The sequence below is a fragment of the Thermothelomyces heterothallicus genome, assembly GCF_042370625.1.
Source record: "Thermothelomyces heterothallicus CBS 202.75 unplaced genomic scaffold P884_scaffold_3, whole genome shotgun sequence".
Lineage (NCBI taxonomy): Eukaryota > Fungi > Ascomycota > Sordariomycetes > Sordariales > Chaetomiaceae > Thermothelomyces > Thermothelomyces heterothallicus.
In genome coordinates, this window is record NW_027192564.1 from 1643900 (window position 1) to 1670248 (window position 26349).

The 26349-nt window shown below is 54.9% G+C and overlaps 6 protein-coding genes across 6 annotated transcripts; 4 read left to right on the forward strand and 2 right to left on the reverse strand.

Annotated features, from left to right (window-relative positions):
• Positions 1 to 1730: 1730 nt before the first annotated feature.
• On the forward strand, positions 1731 to 4255 carry P884DRAFT_297310 (uncharacterized protein; the record flags this gene model as incomplete). The annotated part of the gene is made up of 4 exons (XM_069444507.1): positions 1731 to 1841; positions 3044 to 3410; positions 3497 to 3807; positions 3971 to 4255. The coding sequence occupies 4 exons, from the start codon at positions 1731 to 1733 to the stop codon at positions 4253 to 4255; spliced, it is 1074 nt and encodes a 357-aa protein (XP_069300825.1).
• Positions 4256 to 6927: 2672 nt separating this feature from the next.
• On the forward strand, positions 6928 to 9021 carry P884DRAFT_267380 (amino-acid permease; the record flags this gene model as incomplete). Its single annotated transcript, XM_069442103.1, has 5 exons — positions 6928 to 7086; positions 7156 to 7432; positions 7525 to 7927; positions 8070 to 8766; positions 8881 to 9021. The coding sequence occupies 5 exons, from the start codon at positions 6928 to 6930 to the stop codon at positions 9019 to 9021; spliced, it is 1677 nt and encodes a 558-aa protein (XP_069300826.1).
• A 979-nt stretch (positions 9022 to 10000) lies between these two features.
• Positions 10001 to 11678, reverse strand: P884DRAFT_192266 (uncharacterized protein; the record flags this gene model as incomplete). The annotated part of the gene is made up of 3 exons (XM_069437661.1): positions 10001 to 11389; positions 11450 to 11565; positions 11612 to 11678. 3 exons carry the CDS (start codon positions 11676 to 11678, stop codon positions 10001 to 10003), a joined length of 1572 nt encoding a protein of 523 aa, XP_069300827.1.
• A 2763-nt stretch (positions 11679 to 14441) lies between these two features.
• P884DRAFT_327552 (uncharacterized protein) lies at positions 14442 to 15825 on the forward strand (the record flags this gene model as incomplete). Its single annotated transcript, XM_069445551.1, has 2 exons — positions 14442 to 15180; positions 15270 to 15825. 2 exons carry the CDS (start codon positions 14442 to 14444, stop codon positions 15641 to 15643), a joined length of 1113 nt encoding a protein of 370 aa, XP_069300828.1. The 3' UTR covers positions 15644 to 15825.
• Positions 15826 to 17623: 1798 nt separating this feature from the next.
• P884DRAFT_82841 (uncharacterized protein) lies at positions 17624 to 19153 on the reverse strand. The gene is made up of 3 exons (XM_069446112.1): positions 18971 to 19153; positions 18872 to 18894; positions 17624 to 18720 (listed from the first exon to the last, which is right to left on the reverse strand). The coding sequence occupies exons 2-3, from the start codon at positions 18881 to 18883 to the stop codon at positions 17776 to 17778; spliced, it is 957 nt and encodes a 318-aa protein (XP_069300829.1). The 5' UTR covers positions 18884 to 18894; positions 18971 to 19153; the 3' UTR covers positions 17624 to 17775.
• A 2732-nt stretch (positions 19154 to 21885) lies between these two features.
• Positions 21886 to 23524, forward strand: P884DRAFT_297315 (endo-1,4-beta-glucanase precursor; the record flags this gene model as incomplete). The annotated part of the gene is made up of 3 exons (XM_069444508.1): positions 21886 to 22248; positions 22370 to 23114; positions 23463 to 23524. 3 exons carry the CDS (start codon positions 21886 to 21888, stop codon positions 23522 to 23524), a joined length of 1170 nt encoding a protein of 389 aa, XP_069300830.1.
• Between the last annotated feature and the right edge of the window lie 2825 nt (positions 23525 to 26349).

The window sequence follows — 26349 nt, forward strand, 5'->3', positions numbered from 1 at the left end:
TGCGGTGCTCGAGAGTTCTTTTGTCCTTATTTTGCTTGGAGATTTGGGATACCGCGAGGAGAGCAAGGTAAGGGAGAATTTACCTAAATCAATCCAAGATCAACCATAGCGATTTTAGGTTATATTATTATCATTGAATCGAGATCGAAAGCAGCCGTAAGCAGGCATCCAGAAGAGACTAGGAGGTCTTTGTGTTCTCCAAGCAAAGTGCCGGGGGTTTGTTAATGAAGATGTCCTGTGCCTAGCTTGGTTGATCGAAACGGAGATGTGCTTCAAGGATCCTGTGTTTTAGCAGCGTCTGCAAATGTTGTAAGGGGAAACATTCGGGACCCTATAATGTAAGGAAGACGAAAAAGGTACGCGTACATATTTCAGGTAGGATAAAACAAGGTGTGATTTGGCTCTAAAATAATGCCTGGGTATCCTTCATTCTTATCTCGTTCGGTCACCCTGCTTTTCTATATATAACGTGACAGGACTTATCGTGATATCCTATGGTCGTAGGAAACGTGGCTTTGTATGACACTGATTGTGCCTCGAGTAGGGTACGACAAAGCGTCCCAAGTTCCTTGATGGGCGATTAGTAATTAGGTAGCAGTGACTTGCTTTTGAATGGTAGATACCTGGTGAGAAATTCAAGGACACGTAACGACAAGACAAGCACTTGCCCACAGATTGGCTAGCACTATTAAAGGCAGTCGTGCCCACACCCTTGCTTCTTTGGCTCGAGTGATTTCTCAGTCTAGGAGTGACGCTTCATGCTTTACATCTAGCCGCCGTTGCAGAACATTGTTTTGTCTTGCGACATGGTCAAATCTGTTCTGGTGTCATGACATAATGCAAACTCTTTCTTAAGGCAGGGTTCTGACTTTGGGAAACTGAAGTAACTAGAAGGAAGGCACACTCTTAGGACGGCAAGAGCGGAGCCAAGTCTTATTTGGCTCTAATTAATACTCCTTCCTCCATTTTCCATTTTAATTAATGGCTCTATCTCTCCCTCTCTATCTCTCCCTCTCTCTAAAAAAAAAAACGTATTTTTCTTCCCCTTTTGATCATGGTTCTGGACCAAGACTCCCCTAGTGCAGTTGGGTGGATCCGATGAGGATGCTACGGGTTCCTGACTAGCGCAGAGCCGTAACGTAGAGGCAACGCAGAGGCAACGCCGTTGGAAGCGGGACGTGGCTAATTAAGTCAGCCAAGAGAATCGAGGAAGGAGCTTTAACATCAGGCACCAACAAAGTGGCACACAATTGCCACCAAAATAAGGGGCAGGGGGAACTAGCGATGCTCCTGCTAAGTCTTGAAATAATCGCACGCTCGCTATGCCCCGTAGGACTTCAACTCAGCAATGTTTACCTGCCACTACATGACCTCGGCGCCATAGAACCATGAAATGATGAATCCGATGGTCGTAAGACACGAGTTTACAAGTATAACGGCCTGATAGTAGTAGTTATAATCATTGATCTTTCGACACATTTAGTATTTGTTAGAACAACGCGAACTTCCATCTAAACCCGCGCTTGTATGCTATGCCCCTCTATTATTTTTTTCCGGGGAACTGGCACAGCATCTACGTCAGCAAAGAGAGAAGAAGAAAAGAGAGAACAAAGAAACGAAAAAGCAGGATTGGCATCTAATTGCCTGCTGTTGCCTGCGAGACTCGGGGACCGGGATTTGGAGGACTGATGTCGATGGCGTGCCAAGTTAGAAAACCTCAGGGGGACGAGATGAACGTGACTATCAGCGCGGCCCCGATTGTCGATGATGTCGAAAACGGAAGTCCCAGCGGCGGAATTTTGGCTGCGGGAAACCTGGGTCTCGCGTTCCACCGGGCCCAGGTCTGCGGCCGGTGTCTCTCGATCCCATTTGGCCTGGGCTCGCGTTTATCGCCTATCTCCATCATGATCGGAAACCGGAGCCAGCTACGAGTCCCGACATGCTGTTCCCCTCATTCTTTCCCGTACGTTTGAGCCGCCGATCTCGAGCATGTCCCCTTTCCTTCCTTACTTCTAGGACTTTGACAGATGGGCTGACGTGTTGCAGTTAGTAGCAGGAATTATGGCAGATACGTATGAGGTGGTATATTTGCTCTTCGTAAGCCGAAGGCGATCCATCAGCCCCATGGCGGTGTGCTTTGACGTCCTCTTGGTAGGCTCGGGCATCTTTTCATGCGGGCATAACGGACAAGGGCGCGAGCCCTTTGGGCCACCGACATGATCAAGGCCATGGTTGTTATGATGATCTTCAGGTAAGTGCTCCAAATCTGCTTGATGTATTATTGGGCGGCTACTCTGTAAGTAAACCCTGCATGTAGTATCTAACACGGCTTTGCTGCAGCTTTGTCCACGCGGCATTCATCGTTCTCCCTGCCATCGGGATGATCCGAATCTACCACTCCACCACAAGCACACTAGGAGACACCCAGACAGCCGGAAATCAACCTGAAGTACCGGAAACTGCCTAGAACAGGGGGTAGACACCAAGTCAACCTACGATAGTAGGATGACCTTGGCAGAAACCTGATGATCGGCCGGCCGGCTTTTAAGAATCGAAAGATAATATCCTATAACTCCCTTTGTTTGATCAGTTTAGCGGGCAATAAATAGTAATGACCTCTCGGTTTGGAACTGTACTGCACCCGGGCTGCTATACGAATCGCATTCAGCGTGGCTCGGAGGGCACAAAGGGGGAACCGCGAACAACCTCCCCAGAACCCTAAGAGCTTCACTATCTTTACACAGAACAACAGCCCTGGCCGTACTTGAAAGGGTGATTCCTACGAGAACATCTCTTTTGGCTGTCAGGCGATAGTTACTCCTTCTTCTGCTCATCCTCACCCCCTTCCTTTTCTTCCAACACCCTTCGCGCTTTGACAACGATCTTGGCGATTACTCTACCTTTTCTGCGGCCCTCATCTCAACTTAGGCACCTCTCCACCCTCTAAAGAATGTGTATTGACATTGTCGCTGTGTGTCCTTGGTGCGGTGCCGAAACCGACGAGTATACGTTGGTCCGACTCTGCGATGCGAAATCTCGCGAGCTCAGGTTCACGGAGCTGTCGCCGCTCGAGAACGTCATCCGCTTTTCTTCTCAGAGACAGGCCCGCGGCGACCCAGTCCATGACTGCGGCGCCCACGGCAGGATCACGATCCGTTCTGTCTTGGACCCAGCAGCGTGCTGCCGCGAACCGGCGTGCTCCTTTCGCCCGCCGAGCGGCCAAGGGAGCCCGACTCTGCTGCAGTTCCTGGCCCAGGCGGCCGAGACGTTTTCAGGCCTGCCCGGATTCACCAACCCGTGGATTCGCAGCGACGAGGACATCCTGCTCTGCAGCGCCCTGAACTTGATGTCTGACCTGGACTCTGCCAGGGCCTGGCTCGCCGCCCAAGGGGGATACGGCGCCGCCACGGGTGTGTAGCTACCACACCGCCAAGCCATTATTATTACGATCATTATAATGCTAACGAGAGCGCGATTGCACTAAACACCAACCAAGCACACCACGGCAACACCACCAACATGAATGACAACCCTCTCTATGACGGCCAACCGCAGACCGGTCCGCCTCAGGCCGGCCAAACCGCCGGGCCGCAGCATTACCAGCAGCATTACCAGCAGCATCAACATAAGCAGCAGCAGCAGCAGCAGCAGCAGCAGCAGGAGCAGCAGCAGGAGCAGCAGCAGGAGCAGCAGGAGGAGCAGGCATCCCAGCCTACAAGAAAGTCGTCCAGGGCATGGACCGCAGAGGAAATCCAGGCCCTCCGTGAGAACATGAACAACCCAGAATGGACCTACGCCAGGATGTCTGTGAGTTTTCCTTTCCCCCTTCGCTACACATATTAATATGCCGCCGTCGCCGAGCATACCAACCCTCGGCGCCTGCAAAGCGCCCGGTGCCTATTATCTACTACACCACGTCGCTTCTCATATGTCACCACCAAGTAATCAATTAGTTAACGCCTATCGTCAGGAGCAGGACCCCCGCCTCCGCAACCGCACTGCGCATGCCATCGAGTCCAAGGTGTACGCGCTCAAGGGGAAGAGAAAGGCGCTGCGGGAGGCCCGGAAGGCCGCCGGCACGGCACAGAAGCAGCAGCGAAGCGGGGGCGGGAGCGGGAGCGGTAGCGTGTCGTGCAGGCCGCCGGCTGCCGAGGAACACCCGCGTCGCCGCGAGCCCGACAATGACGATGACGGCGAGGGAAACGGCAGCGGTCCGAGCGCCGGATCTGGACTTGCGGGCCAGCTCCTGGCCTGATTGATTGATGAGCGCAGGCCTATGGATCTTGCCATGACGAGACCATAGGGGATAGGTATTATGTTTTCGAGTGGTATCCACGTGCGGAAGGGGATTGGTGCCCGAACAATGCTCCTGGATGGGTCGTAACGTTTTAGCATGGTTATGCTATTGCTACGACCGCGCGCTCTAATTAATTAATACTTAATCACATGGTATCGGGACTGGCGGCTCTCTGATTTTACTGGTACTACGGGCTGCTAGGGCGCAATAGCATCGGGATGGGCGGTTACGGGGTTACTTCCATAATTAGGGGCCGGTTAGGAAGTTTCGCCAGAGACGGCAATCTGAACTGTCTAGCACTTGCATAGCTATTAATTGACAATTCCTTGGGTCTTGATTTAAAACAGCATCCTAAGGGGTTACCGATAGCGTGTAATTACAACCGGGGCAAAATCATTAATTAGGGGCAAAAGTGTAAGTATCAGGTATTACACCACAAGTAGTTGTCAGCTTGATTCTTGTTTTACGGCAAGAAGGATACGGAATGAAAACACTGAACCAGATCAGTAAAAAAAACCTTGGATTTTAGGACGTATGTGCGGACGGCGGATTGCCTAGGGTTTCACCTAATTACCTTCTCGCGTGGGCCCGATATCTGATTGCAGTCACCAGGAGCACGCCATCTCTTCACCGGCAACGAAAATAAATAGATGCAGCACGCGCCGAGGGCAGAAAACCCGGTGACACGAAACCCATAATAGAAGTGCAGCACCTCAGTTGGGCAATCACGACCCCGTAGCGATGGAAACCGCGGTCCCCCGTTGAAACTCCGTTGGAGAACGTCCGGGATCCGAGGGCTTGAGTCGTTGCCTGAGGGAGGTAAGATTGTTTCTTTCAGAGAGGCCCAAGGATTTCCTCCCCGATTAGGTATTGCTTTCTCCACCTTCTAGAAGGAGAGTAATTTTGCTGACCGCTTCTCGCGGCTGCAGGCAAACATACGGAGAGAACAACCGAGAATCTCGCTGGCTGAGGCAATTCGAAGTTCCATTCTTGATTATGCATTTTACGAAAGGAAAGTGGACTTGGCCTGCTGCAGGGGATCTAATTACCTATTAATTACATACAAGCAGATCAGATGCAACTCTCTTATCGCTGCCACTTATCCGACAACTTGCCAGAGAAAGCCATCCAATCCCATTTTGAGAGAGCAACCAGACCGGTGAAGGCTCACCGCAAGCCGTGTTCGTGTTGGGGGCAGGGTGGGAACGATTCATCTTTTTCACTCTTTAAGATGAAAAGGAACAACAGACACCGCGCGAGACAGAATCTCGTATTTTCCTGTCCAGCACGTCTTGTTACCAGAGGAAAGCACAGCAACTGGGGAAGAGACCTGGCTGAACTCTTGTCACGAGGACACCATGATTTTCATCCCCCTCCCTGCTAAGCACATTAAGTAACTAGCTGCCGGCTGTCGGTAGCCGATCCCGCCCCCAAATAACTAGGATGCAAGGCAAGGGAAACTTCCCGACCCTCGACTCCAAACAACGTCAGGCCGCAATTACACTAATCCGTACGTCGGCTGCGGACCGCGAGGGCAACGGTGTGAATGGGGTTTGGAAGTGCCGTCAAGGGGCCTCCGTGCTGCAAGGTCTGGACCGGCCGGTCTGATCGATTGCAAACAATTGCCAACGAATTGCCGGCCACTCATTCGTCACTAAGCATATCCCCCGGTCAGCAAATCCCGGGGGCTAGGCTCGCCCCGCCGAGTGCACCCCTGGAGCCGTCGGCTGACCAGTCCCGGCTGGGTTGCTTCAACTTCCGCCCTTCCTTCTCCACTACCTTAGCTCGACCGAACGCGTCCCGGAAGGCGACGGTAGTGTAACTACCTGGTATGCTGCGTGCCTCGCCGTCGAGGGGCCAAACCCAACTGGTATTTCTCACCATCAGCATATCCCCTATTACGTCTTGGTGACTCCAAGGTCTTGGGCTGATGATCCTCTGAGGCGTCGTGACGGCAATCTGGACAGGTGGTGCACTCCAAATAACCACAGCGTCACAGAGATAAAATGCATTTTCTCTAGGTGTTTGTAGAATGTCAAAATTATCGGTTTGTTCCCGGATGGCTTCACACTGATGCGCACGCATCTTCCAAGCCTCGACTCTCAGAAGGAGTGCCCCTGACCTCCGATAACGGATCTTTCTCCCCCCTCACAGCGCACATTGGCACGACCATGTGGACTATCGGGGACGACACGTCGAGCATCTAGACCCCCGAGGATGTGCGCTTTCTCCCGCGGAACGCTCTGATGCACGCGACTCGTGGACACGTCAGATCCTGCTGGTCGGAGTCCACATATGTCGGAAAGTCGGGGAGGTGATGAGAGCCACTGCACGCCGTCACACGACGAAGGGAGCAAATCCGAACTGCACCGGCCCCGAGATCGCCTCCCCGACAAGCTGGAACATAAGCGGGTCACCGGCGACCCTCTTCCAGGAGATATGATGTGGGCGCGCGGCATTCAATGGTCAGGCGGTCGGTCTCACTTCCTATCATTGGTACGCGGCGAGACTGAGACAGCAAGGAGCCTCCTCAAATACAAAACGCCGCCTTGACAGGAAGTGTCTCAAAGGAACAGAGACCCCGCCGGTTTACTCCCAAAGAAGCTCTTCCTGCGCATCAGTAAGGAGGAATGGCATCTGCGGCCGCGCAGGAGAAAAGGGAGGCCCCGCCCGACGCCGAGGCACCTTTCGAGATCCCCAGGGGAGACGTAGCTCCAGCCAGCACCTTGAGAGGCGATGTGATGAGGAACGAGGCAGACAAGGAGCTGGAAGCCATGGGCTACACGCCGGTATGTTTGTTCTCGCAATCCTCTTGCTCCGCTGCGACGACATCGCCGAGCGCTGACGCATTGCTTCAGGTCTTCCGGCGCGAGTTTTCGGCCTGGTCCAGCTTCAGCTTTGCCATGAGCATCTGCGGAATTTACGGCTCCCTCATGTCTACCTGGGTCTACGGCCTCCAAGCCGGCGGCGCCGCTGCCATCATGTGGAGCTGGATCATAGGAGGTGCTGGCTCGCTGCTCTTGGCCTTGAGCCTCGCCGAGCTATCCTCTGCGTATCCCAGCGCGGGCGCCATGTACTCGGTCCTGAAGTACGTTGCCCCGGAAAGCCAGGTCCCTCTGTTGTGCTGGATGTCAGGTACGCCGAATGATCGCCATGGGCCCCTTCTCGCAGTTGGGCGCGGAGAATAGGAGGCGTCTGGGTAGCTGACCTCCGGACGCTTGCACAAGGCTACATCACTCTCGTCGGCCTCATTGCGGGAACCGCTAGCACCGAGTACGCCACGAGCCAGATGCTCTTGGCCGCCGTCTCTATCGCTTCCGGGTTCTCCTATGTCCCGACTGCTCTTCATGTGTTTGCCGTCATGGCTCTCCTCACCATCATCCACGCGGCCATCAACAGCCTCCCGACGCGCTGGCTGACCCGGTTGGCGAATGGCTATGTCGTCTTCCACATGAGCGTCCTGATCAGCGCTAGCATCTACCTGCTGGTGCAGACCAAGAATAAGCACAGCATTGCGTACGCCTTTACCAACTTTCAGCCCATGTCCGGCTGGTCCCCGCCGGGGTTCGCCTTCTTGTTCGGCTGTCTTACACCTGCGTGGACCTTGACGAACGCCGACAGCACCACCCGGTAAGCTTTTTTTCTCCGCTTCCTCCTCCTCCTCCTCCTCTTTCTCCTCCTATCGCCCATGCTGCTGCCCCCGATTTCAAGAAAAGGGAAACAGTCACTAGCCAAACATTGCGCAGTCTCCTGACATAACCAATCTAAACAGAATGGCCGAAGAAGCCAAGGACCCTGCCCGCGTTGTTCCCCGAGCCATCGCGGCCGCGACAAGCTTCAGCTACCTCATCGGCCTGCTCTTCAACCTGGTCCTGGTGGCCTGCATGGGCGACGACCCGGCGGCGCTGTTGCGCTTCCCCTCGTTGTTATCCTCATCCTCGCCATTATCCTCGCCTCCGCCAGTGCGAGACAGCAACGCACAGCAGCAGCCGGTGGCGCTCCTCTTCCTCCGCGCGCTGGGGCCGGCCCCGGCCGTCTTCTTCACCCTGGCCGGCTTCGCCGTCATGAACCTGGTGGCGGTGCCGGGCCTGCAGGCGGGCAGCCGGACCGTGTTCGCGCTGGCGCGCGACGACCTGGTGCCGCTGTCGCGGGTGCTGCGGCGCGTCTCGGCCCGCGCGCGGGCGCCCCTGGCCGCCGTCTGGGCCTACGCGGCCGCGGTCGTCGTCGTCAACCTGCTGGGCCTCGCCAGCCGCGCCGCCGTCGCCGCCGTCTTCGCCGTCTGCGCCGCCGCCTTCAACGCCACCTACGTCCTGGCCATCGTCTGCAAGATGGCCTACGGCCGCTTCGAGAGGGGGCCCTGGCACCTCGGCCGCTGGAGCGTCCCCGTCAACCTGGTCGCAGTCGCCTGGAACGCCTTCGTCTCCGTCATCTTCTTCCTGCCCACCGAGCTGCCCGTCACGAGGGAGAATGTAACGTCTTTACCCTCCCCACCACCGACCAGAGTTGAAAGAGAAGAAGAAGAAGGGGTATTAATTAACAGAGAACGTTCCCTTGATGCTGACCATTGCACTGCGTGTAAATAGATGAACTACGCCGCCGTCGTCTTCACGTTCGTCTTACTCTTCTCCATCGGTTTCTGGTACACTCATGGCCGACATTACTACACCGGACCCGGGGCCCGGCCCAAGAACAACTCGCCGGCTGCCGAACCGCCCATTTGCTGAGGGCAAGACTGATTGCCTTTCTAATCCGGGTTGAACAGGACAGGGTAAAAAAGTCATCTTTTCTAGTGTACAGCGTTTTGGGCCCAGATAGACGCGTTCAATTTTCCAGGCATTCCCATGATAAAAAGATGGTTGTTAAGGTTCTTGGTATGTTAATCGTGGCATAATTATCTCAATTTATCTACTTTTCCCTCTGGCAGGGGTTCTTTCCAATGGCGTTAAAGGAGTGCTGGTGCTTTGGTGATTATATGAGACCGGAGAATGGGCGCTGGTTGTCGAAGATGAGTAAGGAAGTGGATGGGAAATACTGGTAACATGTCAGATTACGATCTGCTCTTTTACAAGTGACATTCGGACTGTCAGCTCGGACTGCCACAGCTGACCAGGACCGGTGACGTTTCTGTTGCTGTCCTTATTCAACCGACCCTTCCTATCTTCTAGCTAGTCACCGCTTCTTATCCTTTTTAGACATGCTCGGCTTGAAGGCGCCTAGCATCGCGCATTTCCGGTACTGATCTCTTACCTACGTTAACCCTATCCTTTGCTCAGCAAGGTAACAGCGGATCTTAATTCTTATTACAGCACGAAACAGGTAAAAGAAGGCCGATTCCAACTATCTGCCAGAAGATAACAACTACGAAAAAAGAGGCAACGGCTCCCACAGAGTCGTCTCAATGCAGGTGTGCCCACAGGTCATCCGGGCTTGGCCCGGGTAGGGCCGCACAGAGCCCCTGTGTCGAACAAAGCCGGGACGCGGAGCTGGGACGCGGGACCGAGTGCGTCAAGCCCTGCTTTCGGAATTCTCCGCAGCCTTCGCAGGGCAACATTAATTCCAGCGAGACAACTACCATGCCGCCGCCTCCGCGACCTAATTGACGACCGGATTCTGGCCACCCTCAGCACCGGCGCTGCTTCTAGGGACGCTAGCCAAATCCATTTCTCAACTTATCCCTTCCTCGCCTTCCCGCCCCCTGGCCAACTACTGCTTGACCCTCTTCCCCGGCACTGTGCATGAAGTGCCTAGAGTGACGCCTTGGCTGTCCTGTTGGACCGGCTCTAAAGCAGAGCCGCCCTCCGACATCAAGTCCCCTATACCCTGGGAAAGCCCGGTCGCCTTAGAAAGCGGTGGGACATCAAAGTCCAACTCCGACGGCAACTGATCGATGGCAGAGCAGATCTTCTCGAAATGCTTAGGCACCCATACATCGTAGACATTTTTCGTGAATCGATATGCCGTCCATCTGTCCTTTCCTTCGAGGGCGGTGAAGTCGAATTTGTGGATCGGATGCTGGTAGTATTTGGTGTCGTTCCCGGCTATTACTGGGTAGTGACCGTAGATCCGGACCGAAGTATGGTCGTGTGAGACGGAGAATGCCAGTATCTGCCGGTTGACTTCGTCCTCGCGCTTGACAGCACGGAAGAGCTCAACGATGGCCCGTACCGCAAGGGTCATGCTGTGGGCGTTCTGCCGATCTGCGATGTCGAGCCCGGCGGTACCGCACTTCACCTCGCAGGTTAGGAAAGGGAAGTATATATAGTACGTGGCCATGAAGAGAGACTGATCCCCGGCGATGAAGTCACCGACAAACGGTGATAACTTAGCAAGTTGGTCCTTAGTAAACGCATCTCGCCTAAACCCAACAGAGTAGTCAGGCTGTGGACGGGGATTGGTAAGAGGGATCGAGTTGTTCCACCCTTCGTTGACGCTTTCGGCAAGGCATTTATAGTTCTTGTTCCGGAGTGCAAGTGATTCTGCCGAAGGAACAATAAGCCTTGAGATGTCTTGAATAATCCTCGACTCATTCTTATTCTCAAGGTTACGACAAGTATCTATAAAGATATCGTCGTCGAAGAGCGTCTCCTTAGGGACCGGTTGTTCACCGCTAAGGAGGTCCCTAATAAGATGCTTACTCGTATCTGTAATGCCAAGCTCCGAGATATCCATATATGAGCCCTTGGTCTGGAGCAGGAGCGGGTATCGCGTGTCCCTATATGGCGTACTCTTCTCCTCCCTTGGCTTCTGGTCGCTTGGCGTTGTGGATGTAGCTGAGTTTGATCGCTTCCGGGACAAATTGGACAAGGATCTCTTCCGCGAAAGGAGACGACGGTCTATAGTAAAATCCGTACTTGAGGTCTCTTCAGGCCAGTCCTCCTCCTCTGGCCAGCGGCCTTCCTTCACCCAGAAAGCAACTGGATCAGTGTGTTTATAGGCGCTACTGCCGATCGCTGGCTCGCTAAATACGTCTTCGGTTGGACGTGTAGGGAATGTCCGTTGTTGCTTCGGGTCTGGGTCTAGGCGAGCCTCGAGTGTGTGTTCGATTGAGTGCTTGCGCTTGTGACCTCTTCTCTGGGCAGGCACCGGTTGTTCCTACGGATCCCGTGACAACTTAGCTTGTGAACCATATAATACGAAGAATAGAGCGCATACTTGTGGGGTCGGCGTCTCACTAGGTGTAGATAGACAAAAGCGATTACGTTCGGCGCGCTTGATTACGCGCTTTCGAGAACTGGCTTTGCACGGCCGGATGCCCTGGGGTCGATTTCCTACAAGCGTCAGTAGTAGACCTTTGGCGCTGCGAAGAATGAGTACCTTGATGATTTGACGCTGGCGATGCGAGTGCCCTTTGGGCCGCTTTTTGGGCTCGAGTGTGGGCCATGGCGATGAGAATGGAGGGGAGAGCGAGGTCCTGGTTATGTGTCCGGGGAAGAAAAGTCTCGAGATGACAGACGATGGTTCGCATTCGCATTTGACTCCTGCGCCGACTGACCAATAGGGAGGTGAGCCCGACCACCCCATCGACCGACACCCTAACCGCCCCCAGCTGCAAAGCCCAACCCTCATACAAAGAACGTGTAACATTAGACAAGCCTTGTGACTCACTGGCAAGGGCAACCAAGTGCAGAGGGGAGCGCTGTGCCACAAATTGGGGAGCCGGACACGGCCGTTGGTGCGGGCCGTTGGTGTGGGTCAGGGCCGGCGCGGGGCGCGTAGGTGCGGGCTGGTGTAGTGTAGAGGTGCCAGGAGTTGGAATTGCCCGCTGCAGGATCGGCGATGCGTCAGTGCAGCCGGAGTTTTGGCACTACGAATACTCGGGCAGTGGTTGGAGCGCTCGGAAGAAGATTAGAGGAGCGCCTGGGAGACTCTTGGAGGGAGATCGGAGGTCGTCGGGCCCGTAGGTGCATCTTCGGGAACAGAACGTTAGCGCCCTGGTCAACCTGTTTGCCGACCACAACCCCATCCCAAGTTTCTGAGCAGAGTACGAAGTGCGGATCCGTAAATCTGGCGGCGCGCCTGAGCGGAGCCAAGCCAGGCAGGTAGGGGATCGGCTCGGCTTAAATGGGGCCACCGCACGACCTGGTGATCGTAAAACGGCCCTCCCGTCTGAAGCAAGCCTAAATCCCCGTCGGGGCAGTATCTCCGCTGGATCCTGGCCCATGTCGACGTACCAGGCAACGAAATGGCAGGCTGACCACAATCAACGCGGATTCTTCTGGCAACCACGAAAATGTGTGGATACATGGATGGATTGAGCGGTCTTCGTATTTCTGCTACGGTCGTTGATGGCGATGGCGATGGCGATGGCGATGGCGATGGTGGAAGAAAAAGGAAGTTGAAGGTGTGGGTGGCTGCAACCCTGGTAGGTCTGGGAGCCCTAATGGGCCCAGTCTACCACAGAAACCCACCATCCGCCAGGCAATGCGAGGTGAATGGGAGAAGGCCTGGGAAACCGCCAAGTATGGCAGGGACCTCTTCCGACTTGGGGCGCGGCCGGGCAAATCGACACTCAGCACACATCGCAGAACACACAGAGCGGTCAGCTCGGCGTTCACACAGATGCGTACGGGCAAGATCATCCTCCGTGCCTACCTCCACTCCATCGACAAGGCCGATACAGACCAATGCCAATTCGGTTATGGACGTTACGGACCGCAGACAGACGGTTCGCCACATCCTCCTCGATGCCGGGATTGGGTAGACGAACGAAACCGGATGTGAGCAGGCAGGCAACCATGTGTGGACGTCAAGCGCATTCTCTGCAGTCCGGCTATGTCGGCGCAAGCAACAAAGATGATCCTCAGGACGGGACTCCTGAAGCAATTCCGGGCCGTCCCGTCCACGGCACTCCAATATACCTAGCGTTGACGTGCAAGAATTATTAGTAGACAGAAGCAGAGGAGGGCCAGGAAAGGCCTGACAAGAGGCAAAGATATAGAACAGCTAGTAAGATTGTGAGTAGAGGGGTGACCGGCTTCGAGCAGGTAGGAAAAGCAACTCTTGGAAGAAGGGCTTGGTTTGACAGACAGGGCAATCCTTGCGAGAGTGGTCAATTCTAGGGAGCGAGAAGTGGGAAACCTGTATTCATAGTTGTACGCTGCATAGCTGCCGTTAGGGCGGCTAGGACATGTCTATGAATTCTTCATCATCATTATAATCATCATCAGAGTAAATCCCACTCTCAAATCCTCCACCGCAGCGCTCGCTCCCAACGCTCACTCCCAACGCTCAAGAGGGTCAAACACACTTGAATGCGAAACTTCCATAGCCGAATAAGGCACTCAGTGCTACAGCTCCCAAGACTGCCATTGTATACGACACCACAGCGGTGTAGGCGCTGTGGGCGGCACTCCTGGAACTCTCGTATGAGCCTCAGAAGTGGTGATAAAATGCGTTCGTTGTTCTCAAGTGCTGGAGGCACTTGGAGGTGTTGTCTAGGTCTATCCTCCTAATTATTAGTGAGTCGGTCAGATCTGACCCGCTGGTAATTAATAGTCAAATCCTGTAACACTCAGATCTATCTGTATGTTAATGTTGGCAAACTCGGGAGGCGACTAATATTGCAGGCGGCACTGTGCATCGGGCATCGAATATCAGACATGACTGCTCCATGGCCCCGCCTGTCAGAATACCTACTTAGGTGCAATTGCTGGGAGCAGCAGTTGCGGCGTCGCTTTTGCAGTTTCACACCGCCTGAACCGGAAGCAAGTGAATGCTTTAAACTTCGAGCTCTTGACCAGTTTGAGTGCATAGCAACTCGCAATGTACACTTGTCTCAGGTATTTAAGCAGGTGCGCCTCGCGAAAAGGACTTTCCAGGTTGTCGAGCGGACGATAAAGTGCCATCGCAGCTCCTTCAAACTGAAAGAACCTCCTGGCACCTTCCATCCCTCTAACTTTTCTGCCTCCAATCCGCCTAGCGGACTCCTAATCCAACCCACTTAACTTTGCGTTTTGACCGTCTTTCTGGCCCCTGTTTCATCACAGACATCATTCATCCCCATGCCAGCTGGGCAGACACCCGCCCGCCGACGCGCCGTCATACCGCACGCCAGCCCACAGCTCGCGGCCGAGGAATCAGAACGCTACCACCTTTCCGTCGACACCCCTCCTACACATCGACTTTCCGTCGTCATCATTTGATCATGTCGGCGGCGTCTAGGGCTTCAGCACCGACAGCGGAAGGCAAGCAACAGCGGTGGTTCCCAGGCCTGTGCATCCGGCCCGCGAAGTCCTCCGACCTCCCGCGCATGGCCCGCATGGCTAGTGAGATCTTCCAGCATGAGCGGGACATTGATCACTTTAACAGGCACCGCCGCGCCCGAACGGGATCGGAACCCGGCTCCGAGTTGGACGACGCCGTAGTCGCAGCCGAGTCCGAGTGGCGACTCGCCGAGATGCGGGAGAGCCATCGGAACCCGGGACGCCACTTCATCATTGCCACGTACACCAAGCAGCCCGACAGATGCCTGAGAAGACGCCACGTCGCCCGCTCGAAGGAGGTGCTCTTGGGCTGGGCCGAGTGGCAGGACCCTGGCGGCCGCGCAGCTGATGCGCCGGTCTTGGTGGACAGCAGCAGTTCCGGCTCGGACCTGACAAGCGACAAAAGCGACGACGACAACTACCGGGCCGATGCCGATGCTGGAGTTGAGGAGGGCAGCTCGGCATTCGACAGGTTGACACCGCTGCTCAAGGACATGACGCTTAGGCGGCGCAACCAGGCGCTGCTCGTTCTGTCCAATGGTCTTTCCGTCAATTTCTTTGACGCCGTCAACTCGCTGAAAGCCGCCGCCACCAAGCACCCGGAAGAGTGGAGGAGCTGGTACGACCAGTATCTCCCAAACTGCCTCGGTCGAAACGGCGACGTCCATGGACGCCACCTCGGTATGCGCCCCTGCAGACACTCCTCCACCCGTGTTTCCCCCGTCATCTCTACTACTCAGGTACTAACTCAGCATTCCCAATTCACACAGTCCTCCGTTCTCTTGTTGTAGATATGATCCACTGGGACCACGGCGTTGGCCGTCGACTTTTACAGTGGGGCATGGCGCGGGCCACTTCCCGGGGCTGGAACATACAGACGCTTGCTTCCAGTGCCAGTGCCTCAACGATGGACTCGTTCCGTGAGGTCGGCTTTGTGGAGCTCGGGAGGCTGGATATCCTGCGGGACACGCAGATCGCGCTGGGTTGGAGTCGCTCCCTTTGCCAAGCCTCCAACAAGAGGGTGCTGCAGGCTGAGGCGTCTGATGCCCATGTCAGCATCGGTGAAGGATACCTCGACAAAACGCCTCGTTACGTCAACCAGGAGAGGAACGAGCAGGAGGGAGCCCTTGAGGATCATGCTTAGTGTGATTGCACACATCTGCTGAGAGGGTCACACCATTCTTGGCCGGGGCCAAGAATGGTGTAGAGGTGAGGGATGTGCGGTCTTGGAGCCACGGCGTTGGGGAAATTCAGAACACCCTTCTGCTTTAGAAAGCGTTGGCTTTTTTGGTATTATTAGTTCTATTCATCAAATTGAACTAGGTGGCCATAGCCTTCGTCGCATTCTGGTGGCCTTTCTGCACGCGCTCACAAAGAAACGGGTCATCTCCTGCGTTTTCAGGTTTCTGAAGACATAAGAAGGAAGAAGGGAAAGAATAAAGAAAGGTCGGCCTGGATGATACTGGAGAAGGGAGGGGAAGCCAACAGCAGGGAGGAGAAAAGCTGTAGCGGCGATACCTCGTATCTTCGGTATCTGATGGCCAGGGTAATTAGTTGGCGATGCCCATCAATCATACCAGGGATTTATGAGACTGTCGAGAATGCTCAGTGTTGTTGCTCCTTGGCTATGTGAGTTACTCTAACCGCTCCTCTTCCATTCTCCCTCATCCCCTAATTATTTTTCCAACCCCCCCTTCCTGCCCTTGCACCCGCCTAAGCCTCCCTGTCAATTCTCTACAATTGCCAAAACCTGTATGTATGCTGCTACGATAACTTTGAATTTGTTCCTTCTTATGACTGACTTCTATTATCCAGAAGGCTGTTGCTCAGCAGAGGGTGGCTTGGCTGCCGGGCAGTAACCTGCTTCACAACCTGATATATTGCCTCCACATTCACATTCGATCCAATTTTTGCGCCCTAATTACGGGGTACGTTCGAAGCACACCTCGGGTACACTAATTAATAGTCGCCAGCCTGTCAAAGCATGGCCGCCGCATTTGGGGTACCAAACAGGTATATGTAATTCTATTCCGGTTCCCAAAATCCGTTGTGTGGAGTATCGGATGGAATGGAATGCAGGGACTTCTCTCGATACCCTCACGGGATTGACGGGAGCTCATCCTTCAAAATGCTATAATACCTCATTATGCTGCCCAATGTAATTAATATCACGTCGAGATTAAAACACTGAAATAATTACTCCATTTCCAGATATAATCAGAAGCTCACTCCTTCGTTCAGCCTTGCAACCCCGAGCGACGAACCTAAACACCACTCCGACGTCGTTCGCCACATGGCGGCTTCGCACTACTGACGCCGGGGGAAGAAGGGGGTGAGGGGAAGAGGCAAAAAGGGAGGGGAGGGAGCGGTTGAATTTTTTTTTTTCCATCTCCAGTCTCTGCCGGGACCGAACGCCACAACGCTTCCTCAGGCGCCCCGGTGGCCCAGCGATCGGCAAAAAGCAATGCGATGGCTGTTCTCGCTTCCAATCAACCGGGAAACCCGACGAGCTCGTGACTCAGGGCGCAGGAAAACGAACGCGCGCGAGATGAGATGTGGGAGACTGCCAAGCCTATGTTTGCGCCGCATGTACGCGCTAGGGACAAATATTACGAAGTTCAGATGCGAATCTGGTAATGAGGTGGGGATAGCTGACGGCAGGTGTGGCCTGATGGGTGCAGCTGTATCTGCACACTAGTTTGAGAATTGGGGTTCGAAATGGTGCTCCGCTCCAACAACTGCTCAGGTTCTCGTGCCATCCATCCCAAGGAGATGGTCAAACAGCAGTTTCGAAGATCCGAGGATTCCGTTTGCGTTTGGAGGCGCCAAACTCTCTGATCGTCCGAACTTAGGGCGAATTGGCCTGAAAGCACAATCGCTGCAGGTGCGAGGGACGAGGCAATGATCGAGGCCTCAATTCCAATATGGAATTTTCGCACGCCAGAATTGTTGCTGACGATGGGGGAGAGCATGTAAAATGGTTCTCACAGCTTGCCTCTAGTTAAATTATGCCGAACTCCGATTTCAACTCAAGTATCAGTCAACATCATTACGCTTTCATACCAGACACAGTTCATCAAATCGTCAAAACAGCAACGCCTCGCCAGCCCGCCTCCCAAAGAAAACAAAGAAAATAGAAAAGAGGGAATGAAACAAGACAAGGAAACACACATGATCCTCCTCCCCAGACAACTATTCTGCCGTTCCTAACACCAACGCCTGAACTTTCCGGTGCTCGTCCCGCCTCCTTTGCACCCTCATTAATTAATTACTTGCTCAGGCGGCCTTCCCTCCCTTAATCTGTTGCTGCTGCTGCTGCTGCTGCTGTTGTTGCTGTTGTTGTTTCTCCTCCTCCTCAAGCTCCCGCTGCCGCATTGCCGCCGCCTCCCGCATCAGGCTCAGGTTGACCTGCAGGCGCTGCGTCTCCCGCTCGAGCGCCCCGCGCTCGTGGCCCAGCAGCATCATGCGCCGCTGCTCCATCTCGGCCGCCTCGGCCTTGCAGCGGCCCCAGGCCTCGCGCCGGATCTGCTCCGATGCCACGCGCGGGTCGACGTTGGCCGGCAGCACGCCGCCCAGCGTCGTCGTCGTCGTCGTCGTCGACGCGCTGCCCGCCGACATGGAAGTCGAGACGGAGGCGGTGGAGGCGGTGGAGGAAGTGTCGGATTTGTGCCGCTTCAGCATGTGTTTAGGGCGGGAATACAAGGTCGGCTCGTCTGCTGTTGATGATGTTCCCGCTACTGCTGCAGCTGGGCGTTTGGTTGTCTTCTTGGTCTCCTTGGGTTTGGGGGCGGGGTTTGTGAGAGGCTGGCTGATCATCGACGCAGCGGGCGAGTTCGTGTTGCTGTTCTTGGCAGCCTGGTTCGCGCAACTTGCTTGCTCGCCATCCGCGGCGCTATCCCCCAGTGGGCTCTGAGTCCAAAGGTACGGCGGTGCTTCGGAGAGTGGTGATGGTAGCGGCTGGCCGGCCGGGCTCCGGGAGTCGTGGGTGATGGTGTCGACCGGAAACTCGGGTATTGGCCAGACTTGTCCGTAGGTATTGAAGTTCATGGAGACGTCGATCGGGGGACATGAAGGGTCGAAGATCGCCTGACCGTCACAAACCGAGGCCAATGGCATCCCATTGATCTCGCCCTGCCACATGCCGTTAGGGACGGAGAGGGGTTGATCGACGACCGGCGCGTGATCCCAGCCGTTCTGGCAGCCATGTCGATTCAGATAAAGCTTGTTTCGGACGGTTGAGTTAGCATCATATAGTTCGGACGAGCTGCTGTCTGTGCGACCTAGGTTTGTAGAACATCCGATGATTTTCGAATTTGGATCTTCCTCAGGTCCCAGGGGATGTGGCGGAGACTCAAGTTTTGAAATCACGTACCTGTGCGTCCATGGCTGGCCTTTCTTGATCTTGGGAAGGAGGAGTTTGTACTACATCAGCAGCCATGTCAACCATTGGGGAAAGAGAATATAAAAGCACCCGTTCAAAGATGCAATCGAGTCTTGGTTGGTGTTCTGGTCGATTACGAGTTGAAGGCCAAGATGATACGGGGAAGCGGTCCCTGAAAGGTGGAGATCACTGAGGTGTTATGACGTAACAGCCCAAACACTGCCGCATCGACATGGGGTTAGATGTCAGGGAACTTGTTTGGGAAATGGCACCAAAGCGCGGAAGCCTCCGGGAGGCGACCTCTTTATGTTCGATCTTTGCCATATCGAGAACCAAATCCCATGGGCAATCCTGGCTGTAAAACATGCAGAAATAGAAGCAGTGCCTGGCAGAGCGATATATTGGCAAGGACCGTCAAGCATGCCGAGGTACCCCGAATTTTCTGGGGAGCAGGCGTAGGCTGCTCTCTCAAGTGGCGGTTGTGCGCATCAATTGTTTCCAATGTTTTACGAGGCGTGATTGGGCGTTGGGTCCCGAGATGGCGCCTTGCTGCGCTGATGTGCTGACGCACAGCTTCCCCTCCCGATTGCCGACAGGTTCTCCAACCCTCTGGATCGGGGCAGACGATTGGCGGGCACAATGGCCTGCTTGCCAGCGTTCAACTCCATGTTGACCCGCTTTTATCACGCCCAAGCCAGACATACACATGCGTACCCACCTACCCACCTACCCAGTCCTCGCGATACCAACCAATATTATCAACAGCGTTAATAGTAGCTTGCCGAATTTATCGTCTCGTCTTACCGCCCCGCCTGAACCAAAGCGGAAACCTCCGAGTGATTAGTATGATCACGAGGTTACTCGAAGCATCTTGTTTAGCTGTTCAAGCTTGGCTTCTCGTGTTCCTACGATCTGCACGGTAGGTTTGACTGCTGATCTTCGCTTTCCTGTCCCTCCCCCCTCCTCACGGGTACCTTATCCTTGCCCGTAACCCCGCGTTATGTCAAACTTGAGTTTGACCAATGCTAGTATAAAAGTACCTAATAAGGTAGGGTATATCAGTAGGCATTCATCTAGTTCGTAAATTTTGGCTTTTTAAAACTCTATTGCTCCTCTCCTCGCCTCTACCTCTGCTTGGCAATTGACAACCCTGTGCCTAGAGGTAGCATCGACGATCAATCAAATCTAAAGTATTCGAGATTGACCGTTCTGCTCTAATTATCTTAATTATCCCGCAAAACGCTATACTACGTATGATGGGTAAGTTTGACCCCCTGTCTGGGTATCAACAGGGGGCCTGGCAGGCAGGCGCAGGCAGGAAAAACTGGTGGTAGAGGCACAAGAGGTTTTTCCGAGAGAGCCCTGGTCGGTACCTGGGCAGGGGGTGAAACTTTGGCTCCCTACCACAGTAGTCATTGACTCTCCGTTCAAGTTGCCTTATCGTTCATTTATGTACAATGGGCGGTTATGCTTCATGCCAACAGATGGTTCTATCGGAACAATGTTTGACTTTCTGGTCGCCCTGTCGAACTGTTTTGTTTTCGCACCAGAAGTGTTCTTACCAAAGCTAAGTCGACCCGAGGAGCTTCGTAACGGCCAGTGATCGTTGATCGCTTTTGGAGGAGTTCCGATAGAGCGAGACCGGTTATAAGCACGTTCGCCAAGGCAGCACGATAGACCCCCCGTGGCGCCATCCGAGAGATGCATGACATAAGCATATCAATACTCACCTGAACTCATCGGCCGATGCCTTGCAGGTAGTTAGGGGACATATTTGTGTGGGCATACTATCCCAACCCGTACCTCTATCGCGTCATTTCGGTATGTGCTGATGCCTCCTTAGGGAGCAAAGACGCCTCTCCTCATCTGCAGGTTATTATTACTTAGTTAATTAGTGTGCAGCATGGCCTTATGTTCTCCCGGGTCTTGCTTACGCGAATGAACAAAAACGCCTGAAGAAAAGCCGCTTGTTCGAGTTGTGTCTAATTAACCCTAACATGAGAGATGATTGTCGCAGACCGCTAGCAAATGTCAACAACCCACCCACGGCGTTCCAGAACCTTCGAAATATCATCTAGTTTAGTTTAAATGCCGGCCCGAGTCCCAGCCGAGATTCCCATATTGGCCAATACCAGCGTTCCTTCTTTTTCCAGGTTGTGTCCCGTCAACTGGCGCATCTGCCTACAACGAGATATAATTAATTACCGTTTTCTTTTGCAAAATGGCATGCATAGATGTATATTCATGCGTGCAAAACGAGAAGCAGTCATGGTGTAGTTTTTGTGCGGTATGGAGCTAATGTTGAACGGATCTCTGGTCCGTCCTAAATCGTGAAACGCTAGGCCCAGGAGGACCTGCTCGACTTGGCAAACGGAGATTTCCAGGACGAAAATCGGAACATCTCCATCCGCGGCCAGCCTGAACGCTTTTGCTGGTTTCCGGACCATCGACCCACGAAAAGAGTGCGGTTGCTGGCACAGTCAGCACTCACGATGGCGGTGGTCCAGCCCGTTCCCGCCCGATGCCCACTTGCAGCGCAACTCTCCTTCATTCGGCGGCCCGGCGGTGTCTGGCCTATTAGTACGATTTCGGATACCGGCTTGGTCGCCGCCGCGGTTTTTCTTGGCCGATACAGGAATCTCGGTGGTCCCAACTCCACCTGGGCACGCTCTGGTGCCAACATGGAACTTCGGGATGCCGCTCCGGGTACAGTCAAGCGCTTTAAAATACGACCTTACTCCACAGGAATCGAGGCGTAACCCGGAATTAGGGACGCCTGGACGGCGCAACCCCTGGACCGAAGGGCCTCGCTAACCGGGTTCCTGGAGCCGCATGCGCGGCTGCCCGCTTGCCCGCTCTTGAGATGACACTTCTTTTCAGCGAGGGATGGCCGGGCAGGGAAATGATGTATAAGAAGCGAGCCGATTCCGGCGGACTCGACGCTCTCTCTCGCCCTGTGTCCGCCAGCTAATTACAGCAGTCCTTCCCGACTTGAAACGCCCCAGATGAAGTCCTCCATCCTCGCCAGCGTCTTCGCCACGGGCGCCGTGGCTCAAAGTGGCCCGTGGCAGCAATGTGGTGGCATCGGATGGCAAGGATCGACCGACTGTGTGTCGGGCTACCACTGCGTCTACCAGAACGATTGGTACAGCCAGTGCGTGCCTGGCGCGGCGTCGACAACGCTGCAGACATCGACCACGTCCAGGCCCACCGCCACCAGCACCACCCCTCCGTCGTCCACCACCTCGCCTAGCAAGGGGAAGCTCAAGTGGCTCGGCAGCAACGAGTCGGGCGCCGAATTCGGGGAGGGCAATTACCCCGGCATCTGGGGCAAGCACTTCATCTTCCCGTCGACTTCGGCGATTCAGGTACGGCCAAGAATATAATATATAGCAGGCGGGAGGGAGTAGGAGAAGAAGAAGAGAGGGGCAGGGGGCCAACAATCGGAAGAAGACCGGGAAGGCACTGACCGTTGATTCCTTTGTGTAGACGCTCATCAATGATGGATACAACATCTTCCGGATCGACTTCTCGATGGAGCGTCTGGTGCCCAACCAGTTGACGTCATCCTTCGACGAGGGCTACCTCCGCAACCTGACCGAGGTGGTCAACTTCGTGACGAACGCGGGCAAGTACGCCGTCCTGGACCCGCACAACTACGGCCGGTACTACGGCAACATCATCACGGACACGAACGCGTTCCGGACCTTCTGGACCAACCTGGCCAAGCAGTTCGCCTCCAACTCGCTCGTCATCTTCGACACCAACAACGAGTACAACACGATGGACCAGACCCTGGTGCTCAACCTCAACCAGGCCGCCATCGACGGCATCCGGGCCGCCGGCGCGACCTCGCAGTACATCTTCGTCGAGGGCAACGCGTGGAGCGGGGCCTGGAGCTGGAACACGACCAACACCAACATGGCCGCCCTGACGGACCCGCAGAACAAGATCGTGTACGAGATGCACCAGTACCTCGACTCGGACAGCTCGGGCACCCACGCCGAGTGCGTCAGCAGCAACATCGGCGCCCAGCGCGTCGTCGGAGCCACCCAGTGGCTCCGCGCCAACGGCAAGCTCGGCGTCCTCGGCGAGTTCGCCGGCGGCGCCAACGCCGTCTGCCAGCAGGCCGTCACCGGCCTCCTCGACCACCTCCAGGACAACAGCGACGTCTGGCTGGGTGCCCTCTGGTGGGCCGCCGGTCCCTGGTGGGCCGACTACATGTACTCGTTCGGTAAGTGTCTTTTGTTTTCTTTTTCTTTTTTTTCTTTTCCCAGCAGGTATTCCTCCTATAGGGTAGTCAGGCAACATTCCCGATATCGGCTCGGCTTCGCTTCAATGCGTTGTACACACTGAAGAGTTCCAACTCCCCACCCTGTTCGTGTCCTCCGATCAGCTTCAACGGGGTGAAGGGGGAAGGGAAGGGATTTGGGAGTGACGTGGAGGTCAAAAGGAGGGATATCCCCAGATCTCTACAAATGGCCCTGAGCCAACAGCCTCTGGGGTCAAAATGGGCGCCAACCATACGGTCATTCACTCAGGACACCTGCTAACGCGCGTCTTTTTTTTTTTTTGTTTCCAGAGCCTCCTTCGGGCACCGGCTATGTCAACTACAACTCGATCCTGAAGAGGTACTTGCCGTAAGGGCCATGCAGCAAGGTCGAGCGAGCATTATTCAGGGCCATCTGCTTGTGTCGGCAGGCATCACATCAACCTATCGAATCGGACAGCGGAATGCTCCGAGACGCCCTACACTAAGTCTGGTGATGATGTGAGAATGCTGGCCCTGGTCAGCGGTTACCGCCAACAGACAACACCCGGACGCTGCCGCGCCCGGATGCCATGACTTCATGTACATATTGGTTCTTGGCTTTCTTACCGCCGGGGGGAGCGGGGCTGCTCTGCAGCGTTGCTGAGCGATTCGTTCCCAAGTATATACTTTGTCTGGAATTGAATTTTGAGTGACATTGACCCAATCAACCAGCTCGGCGTGCTCACCTCCCGTAACCCCCCACCTCCCTCCCTTCTCCCCTGCTCGGCTTGGCTTTCCTCTCCGGTGTGGAGCACGGCCATGGCGGTCCTAAAACCATACAGGAAGATAAGATCGATGGTATACTCCGTATAAACTAATCCGTACGCTAACTAATGGATGGATTACGCTAAGGGTCACCGGCTCACCGTTGGATATAACACCTAGGATATGGGAGAGCTGATAGAAAGGGATGTACTCCGTATTTTACTGTACAATACAGAGTACAGATAGCACACGAAGTACGGTAGGTGGTCCCGCCTAGTCTGGACCAACAATAGAACAATACACGCACGAGCAGCCGTCCACTAATTACGCAGTGTGCGTTCCTGGGGACCTGCAGGGAAGAGGAGGAGGGGGGGGTTGCCAAGACGCCCGGGGTTCAAAGAAAGCCCGGGGCTGCCGATGAGATGAGACGGACGCCGGCCCAAGGAGAGGCCGGCGGTCGATCCTGCAAATGCCAGCAAAAAAATCCATACAATAATCCAGTCAACTTTCGTCACACTCCTGTGAAACGGGCTGGAGGGACTGCTGGAAAGGTTTTGCGGGTTAATGATTGTATGTGGAGTATTCGGTAATTACCTACTATGCTTCGTTAGATAGAGCTCCAGTTCAACACAAAAGTTCTGCCCCGCCTGCGAGACGTGAAAAGAAGCTCCTCCGGGGGAGCTTGAGGCAACTGGGAGGGCTCTCTGCCAGGTTTTCACGCTGCCAGCCCATTTGACAGAGGTGTGCACACCGTTGTCCGGTCTTGCCATCCGGCAAAAAGCAGACAAGTCGACCCATCGCCCAAGAAAGGCGGTCGGAAGGGGATCGGATGCTCATTGCGGCTTAGTGTCTGCCCATTCTGACACTGCCTATTGTTTTGTGTCGCATTTGTCTTCGGATGTCGGATCACAAGACGGGAGGGCTGCAAAGTAGTGTATTTGGCATTTTTTGTTGCCATGCTAGGTCATGAGAAAGGTCACTCGATGCAACAAGATGCCTTTTCTATAACTATGTTCAGTACGTTTGTCCGATTCCAATTCTTTGCTGGCGTTGGTTGTTCTGGGCATGGATCCCTCCAGGTTAAGCCTGAGGAGTGTGTTAGTATCCTGTGCTTCCAGCCGAATCTGAGCGGGAGCTGGCTCGGTTTTGAGTCGAGTTGCCCTGTTGGTGGAGAAGTAGTTAACCAGCCAATTCACTCCCCCGCATTTTCGCTCTGAACCAAACAGAAGGCCGGGGCCCCGAGTCTGAGCTGCAACCCTGTCGCCTGCGACCAGGCATCCCCGGCATGCGTTTGGGCGGTAACTAGTTAAATTGGTTCTCCCGTCGCAGGAGGCTCGTGCTCGGTCAAGGGAGAACTTCCTGGCAACAGTGAGAGGGGGGGTTTATTACCAATGTTGCACGAAAGGAGCAGCCACAATACCCAAAAGCAGGTTACCCTACTGTACCTGAGCCTGAACGTCGCGTAGCATTGGAGCTCTCGTCTACCGGCGGCGTCACACTCCATTGGCAGGTCAAGGCAGTCAGCGGCAGCGACGCAACAACATCAATGCTTGTTACCCCAGAATTGCCCCGGGCTGCAACACTGCAGGGGCCATCGCCGACGCTGATCGCCGGTTGATTACTTCTCGGCCCGCAACCGGGAGATGAGAAGCAGAACTTTGTTCTCCTTTCCAAAGGACCTGGCTTGCGGGGAACGCACTGCCGGCAATGGAGTGGATGCACGCTAGTTATATGTTTCCGCCATCCCCAGTCCGCCCGTCGCGTCCGTGAGGCTCAATTTGGCTTCCCGTGCCGCCGACCCACGAGCGGTGCATACATTCCGCTCCATGTATGTACCGTGCACCCTCCCCGTCCGCGACCGTAGTGTAATTACAGCAGAGCCTCCCTGCCGACTGGTTGCGAGCACCATCCTCGCCTTCGTCGGTGAGGGAAGCCAGTTCTTACCCTCCTCCCCTCCCAGCGCAAGATGGCATGGGACGAGACTTCGTGGTCGAACTCGACGTTGCCGGACAACTCGACACTACCGCCACCAAACTCGACAATAGTATGGACGATTCCCCCCAACCCAGGGAGGTCCCTTCAACCAGACATTATCGCCTGCGCCGTGATAACCTACATTATCGCCTCCATCTTCGTTGCTCTCCGCTTTTACACCCGAGGCTGGCTCAACAATGTGCTCGGGGCCTCAGACTGGTGCATTCTGCCCGCTCTTGTACGGAGCTCCGGTCTCTCGCATCCTCCTCAGCGGGCCTATAGTGTGTACTGACGCTCATCATCTTGCAGCTCTGCGCGGCCGGAGTCTCAGCGAGTTCGCTTGAGCGTATGTAACCCGGCATGGACATACTCCGCGGGGACGGCCTGGACTGACCTTGGTTTGCAGAGGTGGTACGCGGCGCAGGGAAACACGCTTGGGAAGTTGACATATATGCGCTGCCGAAGTTTGAACGGGTGC